The 21,356-nt window shown below is 40.9% G+C and overlaps 1 protein-coding gene across 1 annotated transcript in view; it reads left to right on the plus strand.

The window, feature by feature from the left end:
- The window catches only part of LOC124555975, a 502,540-nt gene that overhangs the window by 472,272 nt on the left and 8,912 nt on the right, over positions 1-21,356 (plus strand). The window contains exon 23 of the mRNA XM_047130021.1: positions 3,729-7,255. Coding sequence (XP_046985977.1) covers positions 3,729-7,249 — 3,521 coding nt within the window. The 3' untranslated portion in view covers positions 7,250-7,255. The remainder of the gene's footprint in view (positions 1-3,728; positions 7,256-21,356) is intronic.

Below are 21,356 nucleotides of genomic sequence, written 5' to 3' on the forward strand. Positions count from 1 at the left end.
CTCTCTGTGTATTGACTGGTGAGCATTCGTTAGAGGACTACTGCCTAGCTAAAAGAAAAGAAAAGAAAAGAAAAGAAAAGAAAAAAGTCCATGTGCATTCCACGTGTACTCTGCTAACCGTGAAGCTGCTTCATTTGTGTAATGCACCTCTGACCTATCAAAGGGAGTCCTGCAGTTCTTCACCTCATAATGCAGGTCTTGAAATCTGCAGCCGAGACTCAGAATTGACGGAGCCTCTGGTTGAGACTCTCCAATCAAGTCCAAACCAAAGGACCCAAATCAGGCTCTGGGAATGATGCTGCAAATTGTGATTTCTCCTTCCGCACTCTGAGCAAGGCTAGCAATCTTCACCACTTCCATCAGCCACCCATATGAACCGAAGGTGACTTCAGGACACAAGCAACATTCATCATTGGTGCCAACATGAGCAACCACTTGCAGAAGACTTAACCCTACACCCTTGATAGCCACAGGCATGACCTCCACATCTCAGATTATTCACCCCCTCCCTCCCCTGGCAGATATACTGAGTGCACAGTGGGTTTCTTTCCAGCCCTGGACTCTATTCCACTAACATTGGAGCTCTCGATAAGTAGTACACCCCACCACCCCAAACCACTGACGCCAGTGTATCTGCTCAGGTGCTGCTGATGTAGCTGCCACCTAACCACTCACAGGGTGAATGGGCGAGACCAGCCTCCTCATTAACACTCTGTCATCCCCACTCCTTTTCCACCTGGATCCTACTCTTCACTGCTAGTGCCATCTCCCTATACACCAACATCCGTCATGCCCATGGCCTTGTAACTATTGAGCACTATCTCTCCTCGTGCACCCTACAACTACATCCTTACATCCTACTATTACCCCTTTATGGGGAAGGTATATAAACAAATCTGTGGCACAGTCATGGGCACCCATGTGCTACTCTTGTATGCCAACCTTTTTATGGATCATCTCAAGGAAACCTTTATAGCCTCCCAAACACTTTCTGTTTCATTGATGATAACTCTATGATCTGGACTCATGGCCAAGATTCCTTATCTTCATTCCTCCACAACCTCAACACCATCTCTTCCTTCTGCTTCATCTGGTTCTCTTTGACTCAATATGCCACTTTCATGGACGCTGACCTCCACCAATCTGATTATTACATCCACCAACAGTGCCTTCATTTTGACAGCTGTCAGTGATGAGAATTCCCTCCCCAGTATGCTGAAGGTCTCAGTAGGGCTTTCACAGGCAGACACTACCTCCTAAACCTAGTTTGTAAATAGATTTGCTATTCCATAATGTCACAAACCCTTAATCTTCTCACCACATCCAAGAACCAGCTACAAAGGAGCAACCCCCCACCCCCATCCCTCATAACATAATATATCATAATATCATCTTGGACTGGAACAACTGAAGCAGATCCTTTGTCAGGGCTTTACCTGTTGTCATGCCCAGAAACGAGAGATATGCTACCTAAGATGCTTCACACCCTTCCTAAAGTGGCATTCTGTCACCCACCCAGCCTACCCAAATGCTGGTTCATTCCTATGTCACTTCCAGCGTCAACACTTGCAGTTGGAGTCATGTCTCTTTAAAAAGACCCAGATGTGATATCTACCAAATCCACCCACCCAGCCTATCCTATCCTATCCTGCCCTATTAGAGGCAGGGCAGCCTGTGAAGGAAGCCATGTCATATACAAACACTGCTGCAGTCACCACACAGATTTGTATCTTAGGAGCATAACGATCCAGCTGTCCCCTGGATTAAATGGCCACCGCCAAACTAAGGCCAAGAGCAAAGGTGACAGCCCAGTGGCACAACATGCACCTAGCACAACATGTTTGAGTTCAGTGGCTGCTTAACAACCCTGGCCATCTGGATCCTTCCCTCCAGCACCAGCTTTCCTGAACTACACAGGTGGGAGTTAACCTCGCAACACACTTTCACTCTTGCAACACTCCAGGCCCCAATCTCTACTAACCCACTGCACCCACACCCTCATACAGCCTTCTTTCGTCCTGTCACCCCCCTTCCTTTCCATGCCCCCACCTCACCTTCATCGTGTATCGCACATCATAGGTTCCGTACCTGTAAATTACATGGCTAGCCCGTGCACTTGCCTCCCTCTCCTCCGTCTCCCTCTCCTCCGTCTCCCTCTCCTCCGTCTCCCTCTCCTCCGTCTCCCTCTCCTCCGTCTCCCTCTCCTCCGTCTCCCTCTCCTCCGTCTCCCTCTCCTCCGTCTCCCTCTCCTCCGTCTCCCTCTCCTCCGTCTCCCTCTCCTCCGTCTCCCTCTCCTCCGTCTCCCTCTCCTCCGTCTCCCTCTCCTCCGTCTCCCTCTCCTCCGTCTCCCTCTCCTCCGTCTCCCTACCCTTCTTATCTCCCCCTGCCACCCCTCTCCCCGCTGCCACCCCTCTCCCCCGCTGCCACCCCTCTCCCACGCTGCCACCCCTCTCCCCCCTGCCACCCCCCTAGCCAGAAAACCTATTGCATCTCCCGAGTCATTAAGTATCCTTCCTCTTCCTGTCTCTCACCTCTCCATCCGTCTGCTCACCACACCCTACACAACCCCCTCTTAACCCTTGTCCACCTGTCGAAATGTGATCCTTGGCATTGTGTATGTAGCTGTCACAGTTTATTGCCGCAGTTTTGTGTGTGTGCGTGTGTGCATGCGTGTGTGAGTTAGTGCGGGCGCGCTCGACAAAGAATTTCTTCCAAAAGCTAGCAAGTTCCCTTTCCCTTTGGGTGTGTGAATTGATGACTCAATGGTTCTGCTATTTGGTGAGCGGTCTACTTTACTTCTACATTATTTATATTCTGCCAGAACTTCCGTTACTATATTTATGGCTCCTTTAGTAAGGTTTTGAGCAATTACTCCCTCCATCCTACATTCTCAGTTTGTGTTTCTCTCATTATGTTTGTATTAATGATATGTTCTTACTCGTTTTATGAAATGTTGTATAAAGAGAGAATGAGTGTTATCAAATGCCTTACAGACAGTGGAAAAGTATACCCAATTTCTGTATAATCTCGTAACAACATTTTAGTTTCAATTGCACGTTTAATTCCTGTTGTTCATCATCTGATAATCTAGCTCGTTTATTGGGTGTGAGACAATTATAGGCAAAAATTGACCATCTTTATTCAAACAGTTATTCTAAATCGGATTGCGAGTCTGCTGTTGGTTTTGAGAAATGTACAAATCAACTTAAGATAGCATAGTAATTGTTTTTAGCAAATAAATTTCTTACATGTGTGTATGATGTTATAGTTTAACATTGATTTATTTAGTTTTCCCTGTTATTTTGTTTATTAGTGTATGGTCGTTACTACAGGTTTTGAAGAAATGTTTACAGTAGATAAAAGATGAATCTCTACATTCAGCATTACTCTGTAATCTCATAGGAATTTGTATTTTACCATTTATATACTGAGAATTGTTAATTTAGGGATGCATGACATGATTTGTAAAATAGTGAGAGTTATCACATATTCCAACTCTCAGACCAGGTTACCAATGCCTAATTTTTATTGTGTTATGTTCTTTCCTTCTAGTTGTGAAACTAAAACATATTATCAGAAATTTTCATTTCCTTGCTGTTACCAGTAACTCAGTGCAAGTAAATAGTTTAATGAAATTATTTTAGTTCATGTAGAAAGAAGATGGGAGATATGTAACAATAATCTGCGTGAATGCTTATAGATCTTGAAGTACTAGTATGATGTTGCAGAGGCCAACCTGGCTGCCCAAGCAAACCGTAATGCACAAAAGGTGAGCAACGTGCTGCCCTTGAAGAACAACTCGGCCATCACAATCATCCCAAAGGGTGTCAGTCCAACTGGTGGGGTTACTGGCATTTCTGGGGTGCGAACCTCAGCTGGTAGAAGCAAAGGCTCCTGGGGAGGGGGTGGAACGGCAGGACGGGCGCGCCCAAGAACTCAGCCTGTGGCAACAGGTGAAGCGAGGCCATATTTCCAGCAGAAAGCAACACCTTCTGCACCAACTGCAACAGCTAAACCATTCTTCCGTGATGGATCTGGAAACCGTTCCCAACATAACAGTGGATCTACCTGCACTCCTGCTGTGGTAACACCGGTGCTTCGTGAAAGTGGAGAAGAACCTGCCGAAGGGAGTAGCAGTACATCCAACAGCCCGTCACCAGCACTAGAATTACGTGGAATGGCTGGTCCTGATAATCAAGATGGCATATGCCGGGAACGTGATTTGTCATTTGGCAATACTGGTAAAGGAAGAGTTAGTAATACCAATGAAAATGCATCTGAAAGGAATAGTTCTATATCAGAGGGAGATTTGTGGAGATCAAGTCACGATCAGCTCAGTGACAGAAGAAACTTACCAAACAATTCCAGTTCAGATGATGTTAGGAAAACGGCACCACAAGATATTAGCACAAATGGTGCTGGCTTCCTTTCATTTGCCACAGATAACAATAAACCCAATAGTAATCAGATTGGAGAACAATCAGTACGGAAGCAAAAAGATGATGGCCACTGTAATGCTGTTAGTACAAAAGCACAGAGAGAAGAGCATGGTACACACACTGGCACTTTAGAGCACAATGATGAAAGATTCCGTGCTTCCTTTCCAGCCAACTCTACCCCTCAAATCAGCAGGCAAAGGGAGGATTATAATATGCAAAGACAGTCGCAAGACCGGGAATTTAGTGAAGCTCTTGGAATTCAGAAAGGTATGACAGTTAGAACAGCAAGAGGTGATGATCAGTTTGAATCAACATTGAATTCAAATGAGATTTTGGAATTAGGGAGGCAGAGAGAAGACCTTGATATTCAGAAAACCAGCCAAAGCTCAGAGTGCTTTAGTGAAACTGCAGAACTTCATAGAGCATTTACGGAAAGAGGAAAAAAAGATGATAGATTGCAAAATGCAATAAGTGCTTGCGATGCTCTGCAAATAGGTAGAAGAAAAGAAGATCAGTATGTGAATAAAAGAAATCAGGATGGTGGATGTTTCAGTGACTCTATTGAACTTACGAAGTCCTTTGCAGAGAGCATGAGAAAAGAAAGTGAAGTTTTTTCAGGCACAATAAACACCAGTGCTAGTTCACAAGTGGGAATGAGTTCTTTTAAAAACTATGAAAGTACATTTACTGCAGCACAAAGACCCATTGAGACAAAGGAAAGAGATACAACTTTAGATAGCAGTATACAATCTGTCATGTCTGAAACACTTGCAAAAAGCTTCCGTACAGAGCAAATGAGATCATCTCTAGGCTTTCAGCCACAGTTAGAGGAACAATCTGGTATGTGTTCTGGACAGGAAAGAAGTAGAAGCTCTTCATGCCATTCAGGAGAATCTTCTCATAAAAATCACATGCAAAATAGTCTTATTGAAAACTTCAACGAAATTGGATCTCAGAGTTCCCATTCTACAACTTACCAGAGTGAGTGCAAATCCAAAGAAAGTGAATGTGATGACAGAGAACTGAAGAAAGATAGAGTAGAATATGTATGTGGGAAGCAACCACAGAGTAAGCAGTTTGCAACAAACTTCCCAAGTAGTACACAAATTCTGGGGGATAACAGCCCACCTAATAAAAAAATTAGAGTGTCAAAATCTGTCCAGAGGAATATCTCTGAATGCACAGGCAGTTACGAACCTGAAATTCAAATGCAGATGAGACCTTATGGAAACAACCAACAACATATGGGAACAACTACAAATTTCTCTTCCAGTTTGCTGACTGATAGACAGACAGGCTCCCTAAGTATTTCAAAACAGAGATACCAAAACAGTGAACATTTAAGACCTGAGTACAGTGCAGCTGACTCAACAAAACCTGACAGTACTGACAGTATCAAGTCTAGTTATCAGCAACACCAACCTGACTCATCAAAGTCCAATTTTCATAATACGGATTCAGCTAAAGCAAATTACTCAGTGCCTAGTCAACTAAAATCCATGTATCATGGCACAGAACACTCTAAATCAAATTATCAAGGCCATGAGATGAAGAAACCTGTATTCAAGCAGTTGGCATCACCTAAAATGTCTTATTCACATGGGGATGCATCAAAATCCAACTTTCAGCAAGACATTAACAAGCAAAATTTCCAGTCATCAGAGCAAACTAGACAGAATTATAGTTCTTCAGAAACAAAATCTACATATCAAACATTAGATGCCTCAAAATCCTCACAGGATGTCCAAACATATAATAGTGCACCTTATGGGCAGTATCTCGGAAGTCAGTCATACTATGGAGGTCAGCAACAAGCATCATCAGTGAACGTCAACCAATTTGGGGGTTCGTTTGGTGATGACAACAGATTTGATCGAACTATTCAAAATGCTCAACAGAGCGTGAAGGATAACACTTTACGAGACAGGCCGTCACCTGCTGGACAAATGCAGCACATGTCTGGACGTGCAAGTCATACCCAGCAAACACCAGTATCAACAATTCGTAAAGATCAAGAGATTAGAGATTCAAAACGTGACATGAAGCAGTCACCATCGTCTACGGTAGATGACGCTCGCAGTCCGGGTGCTGCTAGTGGCACACGAAGCGGCAACAACAGTGCTCGTTCGACACCTGCTCCAGAAATGACACCGTCATATGCTAATGCTGGTACAACAACAACACCAATGCCTCCTGCACAAGGTTCTGTAGTATCGGCAGCAACTCAAAATTTTCAACCGTACAGCGGTCACCAAAATCCGTATGAAGCATATCCGGGGACAGCTAATTGTCGTTATAGTGGTCCAGCAACTACTCCTGATCCATTTGGCTATGCAACTACAGGATTAAGGCCTAGTGGGCCTTCGTCAACTTACGGAGGACCGGGAACGACATATACTGGGTATCCTGCCACTCGCTATGGTGCCACAGATTACACCAGTGCATCTGCGTACAGTGCATTTCACCGACCAGAGCCTCAGCGCTTTCCTACTGATATGGGTCCAACATTCCCAGCACCACCACCTCCACAACCACCACAGCCATCCACATTTGCTCTTGGCACTCATCAGCGTGCTACAGGATCTGACACTGCAAGTACTGCCAGTGGGTTCTACACGCAGAATGTTTATGGACCAACCACATATGGCCCACGGCCGAGCTATCCTGGCCCGGATCCTGCATACTATGGAGGACCTGCCACACCTGGTTTTGGTCCCTTTCTCAACCACCATCTCCACCAGCATCCATATGCTACGATGCAGCCTCCTCCTACTGGCACACAAGGCCCAGGAACGGGCTCAACACACTGAAATTCGGTGAGCTTGTTCTCAGGCATGCATGTCACTACCACAGATGCTAACTAAAATCTTTGTAATTGAATGGAACTGCTTCCTGAATTCTGGAAATTTGTTGTTGCTTTTTATCACATGAGGAGGAAATTATTGCTTTATCTGATCGTTGGGAACTCCTATAGATACTATCTATTTAGAGTTGCAGATGCATGACAGATATTTATTTATTGATTAATGCTTTATAAGCTGACCAGCATGCCTTCTTTTTAGTATGTGCAGTATGCCATCGTAAAGAGCATGTTGTGCTTCACATGACAATACTCAGTGCATGTGTTCTCTAACTGGTGTGTTAATCTATCGTTTTCAGCATGCTTATGTAGTTCAGTAGATTTGCACCTGTTTTTAACAAATTAAACTATTGTTTTAAATGGAAGGAGCCATTGATTTAACTGTATGTACTCAGTTATGTAATTTTGTATCGATAAGATGAGTTCATAGGTCAAAAAATAATAATGTAACATCATGTTGATAATGTTTTTAAGCTGTATAGTTTCCATCTTCTATGTTACATGGAATGGCATTTCAATATTGTTTTTGATTAACAAAACAGGTAATTTAGCGTGAGATTGTCTCACAAAAATTTGTTAACCGAAGTCTTTTGGATGTGTCTAACTTTTGACAAAGGTAGATAAACTGAAATTTAATTTTAAAACAAATTATAAACAAACTTGTTTTTATATTTTAAAACAACACTGAGTGTTCAAGCGTCATATGTAATATGATGTTTTGTTATGGGGAAGATGTTTAAAGAAGTTAAACAAGTAGAGCAAAAGTGCCCATTTTAAGGAATACACGTCATGGAGTGATAAGTATAAAAAAATGAATACAATTTTGATCAGAGCATTTCAGATATTAAACACTGCAGATGACGTAAGTGCTGTTGGTATCACGAATACAGTATTGATGTATCTTTCTGTGTGTTTACTAATACAGTCCTACTCAAGTCTGGATTTATTGTTAAGTAGGTAGGGGAGTAGGAGGGCTACGCCAAGTTCCGGGGGATCGAGCAATATGGGCTCCGACAGAGATAGCAAGTGGCACGCCTCAGAATAGGCAACTCTCATAATCAAAATACGCGCCCGAGGTACAGGGTACAAGATCATGGTTGGGTGCAGAACATCGGAAACCAATGTCGGCCGTGCAGTGATCATAAATACAGACGTTTCTTGTCTTCCCAAACCTTAAGTCGGAAGATTTTATATAAAAGAGTTAAACAGTACGTATGTACATAAAACTAGAAAAATGTAATCAACCAAGCAGCCCTGATGGCTGTAAGCTACCAGGTAAACCTGCTGCAGGTAAGATTATTAAATGTGCAGAATTATTTTACCTTTTAAATATAAACAGACATAGATGAAGGAGTACAACAAGATAATCATTGAAGCAACAAATAGCAGGTGTTACTAACAACAGTAGTACTCAGTCGCCAGACCTGCTGCGACCCAGCATATACATACATTATACGTATATAGTGACTGTAAAACTTTTGGTAATAACAGTATTTTCAACTGTGTGCTGATTGAACACTCAACGGCGCTCTGTCAAAAGGCTCTTCTTGTGGCTTGCCATTAAACAAAATGTGATTCAGTGGTGCACGTTAATAACAACAGAAAATATCAGCGGCGATCTGTCGAAAGGTAGTAATCTTGCCAAGTTATTAATAATCACAGAGCAACAACATATTTGGCTATAACAGTAATTTCATCTGTACGCTCATTGAACACTCAATGGCATGTTGTTGAAAGGCTCTTCTTGTTGCTTGCCTTAAACAAATTGTCATTCAACAGTGTACGTTAACAACAACAGGCATTACTGCCAACTCTCCCAATTTAAGCGGGAGACTCCAGATTTTTCCTTCTTCCTCCCGATCTCCCGACCGTGATGACCGATCTGCCGATTTTCAGAGCAGTTTCAATACTTTCCTTACTATTTGAAAATCCTGCGCCTTCGATATATTGGCGGATGACAAGGTGTGGCTGCTACTTGTCTATGTCAACTTGGAATATTCGTGCGGTGGCTGTCGGTAGCGGCAGTAGGCGGTGCTCGCGCTTCACATCTATAAGGAAGTAAGGAACTTATCGTTGGCAGTGTTTGGAGACGAATGAATATTTTTCAACTAGTTCCAATTTCCTCCGCTTCTGGTAGCACAAGCGCAATCATAAAGTTATGGTGGACAGGGAGTAGTCGATAGTCGTTCCAAGTGAAGTGATTAGTGTTGTTGTGTCTACAAGGCAGTGTTGCCAAGTTGGGGGATTTCCCCCTAAATAGGGGGAATTAAGCTGCCTAGGGGGAAGTTAGAGGGATAGATGCTTCATGGGGAAAAATATTTAGGGTTACTACCCTCTCCTCGCCGCCCCTCTGCTCGACAATTTCATTCTTGACTCCCTTGTAAACCCCCACCTCCCTCCCCCCTCAGGTTGTTGACTGCATATCTTGGAGGTATTGATTATTTTTCGTTCAGAATGGTGAAGAAATACAATGCAGTGTTCAGAAACGTGTATAAGGAAGTGGCTCATGGTGGGAAATGCGACTTTCTTAAACATGTGAAAACTAAAAAACACAAGGAGAGTGTCCATTGTGTAGAGCAGAACCAGAAACTTAACTTCTCGTGTAAATCCCAAAACGTAGATTCTGTGACGAATGCTGAGGCTTTATTTACCTCATTTATTGTAGAGCATAACTTGACTGTGCCGACCACGCTGGGCCTGTGTTTCGCAAAATGTTTCCCAGTTCTGAAATTGTGGAACGATATGGGTGCACCAGAACAAAAACAACTACCATCCTTATGGAAATGTGCATGGAAGAAAAAGCGAAAATTATTATGCATTTGCAGTCGAATCCATTCACTATTGCTACCGATGGTAGTAATATAACGGACTTAGGTTATAGCCTATTATCGTTTCGTTCTTCAGCCCTGAACTCTGTGAAATTCAAAATTGCCTACTCTATGTGCCTAATTTAAAAGGGGATGGCACTGGAGCTAATATTGCTGAGCATATACTTTCAACTTTACGGGAATTCTGTATTCCATTAAAAAACTGTCTGGCTTTTGGTGCCATGCAAATATGGGTTGCATTATGAAATGAAAACGTTTGATCATTTAACAGTGATTTATTCATGCAAAAACTGTGCCAATATCAAAACAGAAATCTAATAGACATTAATTTGTTTCCTCGGATTGTAATTTCGAACTGTAGTTCTCTCGAGAGTGCTTCACTTGAATGTGTGTGAATCCAAAGAAACCTGCAGAGCTCATCATTCATGTTGTTCAGCATGTTGAATGATAAATTATACAGTCCAAAGCTCAGGTATGTCCATTATTCGCTATTTACATGTAAATAATAAAGCAAATGTAATTGACTTGTTACTGGTATTGAATTATTGCAACTTTAATCGTCAGGGATGTGTTGTAATTTGCAATAGTACACCGCTAAAATTCTCGTTATTTTTCACTTTTGAAAGTTGGCATGTCTGAAACTGTCAAAAGGTGAGCGTCACTCTACCAGGAGGCAATCTCGTCAGTGCAACCTGGCGGGCAGCAAAATAAATAGCGAACGACCGGCACATACTCGCAACTGAGCGTCTAGTCTGCGTGAGGCAGCTTTGAATACCAACGGCCACAGTTTCACAGAGCAACAGCCATAGTTTAAACCCCCAAGACCTCTTTAAGGGGGGGGGGGGGGGGGGTACAATACATAAGGAAAGAGCAATCTTACCACAAGAAGCCAGGAACTCGATAATACACTTCTGGATGAGTCGCAATCGAAAACCGCTATGAGGTGTTGCTTCCCACCTCAAAACAGCTCACCATATGATACAATCCCGCTCGCGAAATGTGGCGGGCCACCTGCCACCAACTGCCCGTATGCTAGTATGTCCTTTCTCTCCGAAAGCTGCCAGCGATCGCACGCTAAGCACCATAACCCCCTCTGGCATTGTGCCAGAGGAAGAAGAGCACAGTTCATTTCCAGAACTGTCATTTGAGTAACAGTTTTTATTGTCACAAAGTCTCACTGTCTGTTAAGCTGAAAACTGGACTCCTTTTGTCAGACGCAAATGACCACGTTATTTGAAATACTGTTTTCCACAAGACCTTTTACCAAGTTGGGGTGAGACTGGAATAAGAAATACAGTCATGTGTATATTAAATTTGGTTATGAGAACACTATTTGTGCAGCTCAGAGGAAAACAGTAATATAACTGATTTAACCCAACTACGCACAAGAAAAGTAAAGGAAGAATGATATGATGGAACAATCCTGAAATTTAATACAGAATGGTTCACCACTTGATACTGAAGAGTGGCAGACATTACTTTGATTGTGAAGCTGGTTAATGATCCTTTGTGGAGATCTCTGCTACCTCAAGTAAAAAAAAAAAAGAGTCAGAATTGCAAGATGGGATAATCCATTGGCTTGGCACCAATGGCAGTAGTATTTTTGATCAGACAAAGTATGTGAACATATTGTGCACCTCTGTGGGGAAATTGCATTGCGAATAACACCATTGTATAAATAACCGTTGTAGATACTGTGGAGTGAACATTGATTACTGTTTATGAAAGTGAGCCAGCATGCCTTACGGTTACAGTCCACCTTGCAAATACACCAGGAGACACCCAAACAAGTGCTTATCACAGCTGTTCATTGAGCCCATTTCCATATGGACATCCAAAGCTGCCTGATTGTGTCTGTACTGGTGCTAGATGTGGTATATCATCTAAGATTTGTGAAACAGTTGATTCTGGACTGTTATGGATTGACAAGGACAATTCTCGGCTAAGTCGTGTTATTCATTGCGGGTCTGATGAGTATTTGCAAAACAATATAAGAGGTGAAACACACCTCAACTATTGCTGTAGGAATAACAAATTGTGGTGGAGGTGAAAGGGTACAGTGTTACAGTCTGGTGAATATTTTTGTGGCATTCTCCAGAATGATTAATTTGTGTAAAAGGTTTCCTCAACTAATTTCTTTATGACTCCTTCTTCAGAGATGTCATTCACCCACATGCAGTCATTATCCTCATGAGGAGTTTGATCACTTTGCAAGATAATGTTCTGCACTACACAGCTTAATGCGTCTGTAGATGGCTAGAAGTTGGAAACTGAGATGATGTTAGAAGCTCAGCAAACAGCTTGGCTCCAGAGGCCTAGTCGTTTCTGGCATGACCAATTCTGGTGTGGTCTAGTCTGGTTTGTGTGTACTGTAAATGGTAGTTATTTTAGTTTCTATGTTGGTTATATACATTGTTTTTAATCATTTAAGTAAGCTTGGTTTAGTACCCTCATAATTTTAATGTAGTTGCATTCCGCAAACCTATGAGACATAGTGTGAAATGCTTCTTAGGGTAGCCAGTGATCAGTTTAAGTAGCATGGTTGTGCTGTGGTTAAGACTGTGAACCTTTATTTGGGAGGAATACATTTCTAATAACTGGCCATAACATTTTCCACAGTTTCCCAGAATTGCTTTATCTGAATGCTGTAATAGTTTCGTGAACAATGACCTTACGGATTCCTTCTTCCGTATGTGCCAAACTGAGCAAATGATCAATCTTTATCAAGCTTGATTCTCATAAAACTTTTACAAATAGAATAATTTTTGATGGCATGGACAGTCAGAGAGAGAGAGAGAGAGAGAGAGAGAGAGAGATTTTGGAAGTATAAGTTCGAATGCAGATTGTGACACAATACAGTGTCAAGCTAAAGAGAAAGAGGAAAAAACATTTACTGAGAAAGATAAAAGCAATTATGTGCTTTGTGCAAGCTTAGTGGGTGCACAAAATATAGGGCTGATGTTGGGGAAAACAGTATGGGCAGAGAATTAGTGCTGCCACTTTGTAGATTAAATTTATTTAAGGTTCTCTTGAACAGCCTTATTTTGCTCATAATTCTATGTTGTTCACATTTTGTAGTTTTTTGTTTCCTACACTCCCACCCCCACTCAACTCGTCCTCCTGCCCCCCCACCCCCCACCCCACTCAGTCTTCTGTTTAATAATAAACATGTATATTTCCTCTTTCGTGTTTGTTGGCCAGCTTTGTATCTGTCACAACATAATTTAGTTTTCCATCATTCAGTGAGCTTTAGTTCAATGTATTCAGTGTTAATTGTCAGTTTAGTCAAACGTATAACGCATTACTTAAGACAGAGACATTTTGTAGTAGTAGTAGTAGTAGTAGTAGTAGTAAAGCTTGCTTACAGTCAAATGCTCATGCTGATTTCATTAACATGCCATATTACCTGCACTTTGACAAGATTGCAACATGGTTTTTGAACAACCATTAGTATATCTGAATATTGGTAATTTTATGTAGAAATGGCTTGTGGCTTAATCAGTAAATCACAATGTGAAAATGAACAGAGAACCACATAAAGCTGCATGGAATGCACTAGGTTTTACTTTATTATAATTCTTTTGATGTGCTCCATAATATCTCAAAACATTGCTTAAATCTTGGAACAGACATGAGATTTCGGATTTATGAACATGCTTCTTGAAAGAATTAAACCGTATGTCCCTTGAAAAACTTTGTACCATACCCAGTGGTACTAATGTACTGTTGTACACCATTACTACTCTTCCAATTTAGGTGCAAGAATTGTATGATCCTAAGGAAATGTACTTCACTCATGAAGAGGGTAGTTTCAATGCTACTTTGTAGTGTTCTTTAGTACTGTATGGGGTCATCACCACATACCATTAATAAAGCAGATTCAAAGAAGAAGAGCAACTTTCATCCCAGTTTCATTTTATAGACATTAGAATGTCACAGAAATGCTCATCAAACTTAAGTAGAAAATGCTACATTAGAGATGTTGTGCTTGTACATCAAGATCTAATTTCTGCAAACTACGTGACAGTGTGTGGTGCAAGGTACTTTTGCTATTACTGTCTTTTTCCCCCTTCTCTGTTCAATACATGAATTGCGCGTGGGAAAAATGATTTTTGGTAAACCTTCATGTTAGCTTAAGTTCTCTGATCTTCTCATTGTGGTCATTTTGTGAAATGTGTGGGAGGAAGTAATAGGTTGTCCGACCGTTGCCAGAACGTGGTCTCTGAGAACTTCCAACAATAAATTTCTCCATGATACGCAATACTTCTGTTGATGTGTATGCCACTGTAGTTTGTTCAGCACCCCCTGTAATGCTGTCATTCCAATCCTATGCCAAAACATGTTGCTCTTTGTTGGACCTTGTCTCCCTCTTCTATTAATCCAACTTGATAAATGTTGCAGACTGATGAACAATACTCAAGAATCGGCCATACAAGTGTTTTATAAGCCACTTCTTTCATGTCTAAATTACGTTTCCTTAATATTCTTCCAATGAATCTCAGCCTGGGATTTGATTTTCTTTCTGTTTGTTATATGTGGTCATTCCACTTTAGGGCCACATGGTCACTCATAGGTATTTTATGGTAGCTACTGTTTCCAGTAATTTTTCATCAGTAGTGTTATTGAACAGTAGTGCATTTCTTCACCTATTTGTGAGTGATATGTTATATATATTTCTGTCCAGGGAAACTGCCAGTCCCTGTATAAATCAATGTGGGTATGAGCTAGTGCATTGCCTTGATGCAAAACCCATGACTTGTTCAACAGTCCAGCTGTTTTTATTTATTTTGTCATGGAGTTGTGCAAGAATCACAAGGTAGTATTGTTGATTAATAGTTTGACCTTCAGGAACCCAGTGAATGTACAAAATGCTATGAATATTGGCAAAAACAATTATTGTTGCTTTGAATGTTGATTTGGTCATTCGAGCTTTTTTCACTCTTTGTGAAGTTGGGCCCTTCCAGTGCGTGGTCGGTGTGTAGTCTCTGGATCATAAATGAGAAACCAAGAATCATCACATGTTATCATTCTTCCCAAGAAATTGGGACTATTGTCAGTGGCTTTCAAAGTGTCAGTACAAACATTTTCATGAGCTTCTTTTTGTTCGATTGCGAGAATTTTCGGCACCAGTTTGTCACTCGATTTGCTCGTGTTAAATTGGTTAGGTAAAATTTGCCTTACATATTCTTTGTCTATTCCTACAGATTCAGTAATCGATTGAATATGCAGTTGGTGCTTAGATTGAATCAGAGTACTACTTTTTCAATATTTTCATCCATTTTTGATGTTGAAGGGCATCCTGCACATGAGTCATCAACAACGTCGTTTAAGTCATTTTTGAAATGCTTTAACCACTCAAGGACGTGCTAAGTGATAAACAGTCTTCCCCATACACTTCTTTTAGTGAAAGGTAGGTTTCAGTAGCAGTTTTTCCAAGTTTCATGTGAAATTTCATGACAATTCGTTTCTCTATTATTACACTTCACATTTTTCCAGCAAAACAAAAAACAGCTGAAAAACAGCTCTTACACAAGAAAAAAGGCGACAGCCACACTGATTTGTCTATAGACACCAGAGGTGCCGCAGTCAACTGAGAAGGCTTCATGCAACCCAGCTATTTGTAGTTCATTTTTGGCTTATGCATACTTACTCTGTGACAGCATCAGTCCCATTATTTTATACCTACACCTCATATACAGCTGCATCATTTGTTAACAAATGGCTCTGAGCACTATGGGACTTAACATCTGAGGTCATCAGTCCATTTGTTAACAGCCTCTTAGAGCTTCCGACATTATCCACTAGATCATTTATGTACACTGTAAACAGTAATGGTTTCCAGTCACAAACCTGGTCAGATATTCGGCAAGCTAATATTTTGTTCACTAATTGACATTGTAGACCTGAATGAAATTCCTTCTTGAAGTAGCTCTACGCCATTTTTTATATGGAGTGAAGGGGAAATACAATAGCTCTAGTGCATAATAACCACTTTGCAACTGCACCTACCATCTGGGAGTAAGTAACGGACTCCCTGTAACATTCTGTGCTGTTGTGCACCATTGGTCAGCAGCTAGCAGCAGCTGGACTAGGGAATTACTGTCCAACGCATAGGCTACCGTTAAAACCACAACACTATCAGCTGAATTATGGAGTGGTACCGTGACCAGGAAGCATGGACTGCTGACGAATGGTGCCATGTCGTGTCCAGGAATGTATTGGGGTTCTGCCCAACTCCGGATAGCCAGCGTCAGTGAGGATGGTGGTGACCTGTGGAGAGGTCCCATTCTTCCAATCTTTTGGAGAGGTACATCAGTGTTACTCCTGGCATCGTGGTTTGGGATAGTCATCAGGTATGACTTCAGGTCACTGCTAACAGGGAACTTTGACAGCCCAGTGGTACGTAATGGACATCTAGCATCTTAATGTGTTACCCCTTGTGCAACAGTGTTGTGCCTCCATATATATATAATTTTTTTTTCCCTCGAAATGATGTGGAACGAGTCACTTTACAGGATATGTATGAGGTCTGTTCAGAAAATTTCGGAACATTCGTAATTTCGCACCAGTGGTGAGTTGGAGTGAAATGCAGTTGTCATCCCTGCACACAGCTGTGTTTAATATGTAACTGCTATAAGTTTCATTCTTGCATGTCTGCTAGTTATTCTTCATTGCTGCATTGAGTAGAATGTTGTGTTGCACAGTTTGTAAATTTTGAGATGACAGAGTTAGAAGAGCAACGCGTCTGCATTAAATTTTGTATGAAACTCAAGAAACCCTTTAGAGAGCCAGTGTTAGGAATGGTTCACATGATTTAAAAATGGCCGGACGGAAGTTAAACATGACCCTTGTTCAGGATGCCCTTCGACAGCTACCGATGATGCTCATATCAGAAAAGTCAACGAAATTGCATATGCCAATTGAAGACTGACTGTCCGGGAGATTGCAGAAGAATGTAACATTTCAGTTGTATCATGTAATGAAATCCTGACACAGCATCTTGGAATGCATTGTGTTGCTGTCAAGTTTGTCCCATGCCTCATGAGTCAAGACGAGAAAGACCTTCATCTTGCAGTCTGTGAAGCACTTTTAAATCAGGCAAATGAGAATGAGATGTTCCTTATGAGAATCGAAACTGGTGATGAGATATGGGTCTTCAGTTATAATGTTGACACCAAGGTTCAATCTTCACAATGGGTCAGGAAAGGTTCTCCAAAACAAAAAAAGTTCAGGTCAGGTCAAATGTTTTCATGCTGATAGTTTTCGTTGATTTTGAAGGATTAGTTCATCGTGAATTCGTGCTGCAGGGATAAACTGTTAATCGATGGTACTATTGGGACATGTCACGACACCTGCGAGAAAATGTGAGAAGGAAACGGCCTGAAATGTGGCGAGACAATTCATGGTTCTTGCATCATGATAACGCACTCACACATTCATCCCTGTTGGTGTGTGACTGTCGGACAAAAATCAAAATCACTGTGCTGCCTCATTCTCTATACTCTCCAGGTCTGGCCTGTTGTGTACTTTTTTTTTTATTTCCAAAATTGAAAACCCCATTGAAAGCACAAAGATTTGCGATGATAGATGAGATAAAAGAAAATTATTAGATTGTGGTTTGCATGATCCAGCAAGAGGCATACCAAGACTGCATCTGGAAGTGGAAATGACATTGGGAGTGGTGTATCGATTGTGGAGGAGAGTATTATGAAGGTAACCATGCAAAATAAGTAAAAGGTAAGCGTAGAAAAATTTTGTGAACAAAGTTCTGGAATCTTTGTTAATTTCACTTGTTTTTGCAATCACTGAAATAACATCACATGCCCTTTCAACCTCTGAAGTTTCATTTCATTTCTTTTCTTCCTCCTTTTCTGGATACTTCACTTTTCTTGGCAAGCAATGTAACTACGTCTTTGCTTATATATGTGCCCTAATCGCCTTTAACATTACTCTCTTCATTGCTACACTATATGGAATTGAATCATATAATTGTTGCCTGTGTGTACTTTGAATACTTGTTTTCCAAATTACCTCAAAGATTTTTGGGATAACAATACTGTCGTACCCATAAGTCCTGTGTAATTTCCTTGAACAGTAGTCTGCAATTATACAAATACAGCTCTGAATTACAGTGACATCTGCTGTCAGGACTGCTTGTGCTTGATAAGGTTTTCAAACACTGGAACAGTTCTAGAAAACAGATCCTTTTAGCATCTCATTTGTCATTCTTTAATAGATGGAGAGACAGTTGCGAGAACATACTTGACCTCTTAGCAACAAATAATCATGAACAAAAAAGGAGTATCATGGCAAATATGGCGATTAGTGACCGCAGGGTTGTTGTAGCGAGACCGAATACTGTAACATCCATATCCATAAAAAATAAATGCAAAATATATCTGTTTGAAAAAGCAAGTAAAAAATCTTTTAATACCTCCCTAAGAGACAGTCTTCACTAGACCGGATGTGGCTTAAATTCAAAGAAATAGTGGCAATTGATTTATACCAGATAGTTCAATAAGAGATTGAACTGGACCCTATGGTACACTAAAAAGTCAAATCACTGTTGCAGAAGGAATGAAAAAAGCACCCTAAATTTAAAAGAACACACAATCTCCAAGATCAGTGATGTTTTACAGATGCTCAAAATTTAGCACAGACATCAGAGCGAGATGCTTTTAATAGTTTCCACAACAAAGCACTGTCTCAAAATCTGGCAGAAAATGCAGAGATATTCTGATCGTCTGTGAAGTGCACCAGTGGCAAGACAATCAATATCCTCAATGTGTGATAGCAATAGTAATATTACTGATGACAGCGCCACTGAAGTGGAGTTGATAAATGAAGTTTTCTGAAATTCCTTCACCTAATAAGATGAATGAAATATTCCAGAATTCGAGTCAAGAACAGCTGCAAACATGAGAAACTTAAGAGTCGATACCCTCTTTGTAGCGAAGCAACTTAAATTACGTAGTAAAGGAGAGGCCTCCGATCCAGATTGTGTACCAGTTAGGTTCCTTCCAATGTGTACTGATACAATAGTTCCATACTTATCAATCATATACAACTGCCCGCTCAACAAAACATCAGTACCTTAAGACTGGAAAGCTTCCCAAGGAAGTGTTATAGGCCCCTTGCTGTTCGTAATCTATGTAAGCAATATGGGAGGCAATACAACCAGCTCTCTGAGAGTGTTTGCAGATGATTCCCTCATTTATTGTTTAGTAAAATCATCAGAAGATTAACACCAATTGCAAAATGATATAGACAAATTATCTATTTGGTGCAAAAAGGGGCAATTGACTAAATAATGAAAAGTCTAAGGTCATCCATACAAGCACTAAAAGGAATCATTAAATTTTGGTTACACAATAAATCACACCAATCTAAAAGCTGTAGATTCAACTAAATACCTAGATATTATAATTACAGATAACATAAATGTTGTGGAGCAGGCTAACCGCAGACTATGTTTTAGTGGCAGAACACTTGAAGATGCAGGAGGTGTACCAACAAGACTGCCTACACTACTCCACACTTCACTTGTCTGTCCTCTTCTGGAGTATTGCTGCACTGTGTGGGCTCTTTGCTGGATACTATTCATGGAGGACATGGAAAAAGTTCAAAGAACGGCAGCTTAATCATCTACTTTCTCTTCCAAATGCAAAAATATGTTGTTGACAGCCACCTACATTGGGAGAAATGATAATCATAATAAAATGAGAGAACATCAAAGACTGTATGGGAAGATTTAAATGATGTTTTCCTGCATGCTGTTCTGGAGTGGAACAGTAGAGGAATAGTGTGAAAGTGGTTTCATAAATCCTCTGCCAGGCAATTAAGTGTGAATTGCTGAGTAGTCATGTAGATGCAGATGAACTATCCTCCCAATAAATCTAAGTCTTCCATTTGCCTTCCTTGCCACTGAATCCACATCTCTATCAGATTCATATCTGGGTGCCAGTTGGGAATTGCAGGAAGGAAGTGATATTATCTTAGTGGTCAGATGTTATGCAGCAGCATGAAATGGGTTGAGGGATAACCAGGGTATTTGTAGCAAACTGATGCTCACAACCACCCTGATAGCTCCATTTACGCGCATGCTCCATACTGTCAGTTCTGGTACGGCATTCTGTATTGACACTTGGGAGCACAAGCCTGTAGTGTATGTGTGGCACGTGTGCAGAAAACAAAAATCACTGCAAGGTTGCATGCCATACTGTGGCTGAAGAGTGGACGCTCCAATAACAACAGGTTTTGATGCGGAACATGACTTTCCTGCAGAGGTATGATGTTTTCTTTGTGCACCAAGCTAACAGAGGATGTTTTTACTTGTGTGCTATATTTGTGAATGTGTAGTTTTGTACATTGTGTCCTTGGTAAAGTTAAAAACTTGTGTGGTTGCTTGTGTCACATTATATGTTGATTTCAACACAGAGAATGTAAAGAGAGAGAAATACAGGTTAAAAGGTGGTGATGTGAGAACAGAGACTGAGACATATGCCTTCATTATGCAAACTATGTGAGAATGATCATGATGATTTTAAAAATTGTTTAAGGATGGATGGTGCCTGATTTGACTATATTTCGAACTTAATTGTGCCACTGATACCGAAGTGAGATACCTTTATGAGGAAATATGACCAACTTATGTAGAGCCAGATACTATTCGGAGTTACAGTGATTATGCGGTGTACTTCAGTAATGATGTCGAACTAGCATCGAAAGATGATATGGTTGGAGGAGGTGCAGCATTAGCAACTAAATACAATTTTACGTATGTTACAACAATGTATCTCTCTCCTTTTTCTCATTTATCTTCTGTCCAATGCACTCTTTAGTGGGAATTTCATCCGTCACTGTTCCTGCATCTTGCTATTCATTGTTAGTGTTGCAGTGAATATTACTAATGCTGTTGGTTAGTTCTTCCTGATCTTTTGTAAACACCAGTAAATCAGAATACCACAAGTTTGGCTTGTACGAGTCATCTTTGGACTAACCACTACTTCTTGATTAATAAATTTTCTTTAATTCCTTTGGAAAGGAACTGCATGTACTCAGAACTCTCTTCCCCCACAAAGTCTTTGGTTGCATCCTGATACACAGAGTGTTAGGATTATAGGTACAGATATTGTAATATTTGGTACCATAATATGTACCAAATTCAGTGTGTCTGTTATTTTTTATCTGTGTATAACAGTCTTCGTGCAGATGTATCACATAATTTAC

The sequence above is a fragment of the Schistocerca americana genome, chromosome X, assembly GCF_021461395.2.
Source record: "Schistocerca americana isolate TAMUIC-IGC-003095 chromosome X, iqSchAmer2.1, whole genome shotgun sequence".
Lineage (NCBI taxonomy): Eukaryota > Metazoa > Arthropoda > Insecta > Orthoptera > Acrididae > Schistocerca > Schistocerca americana.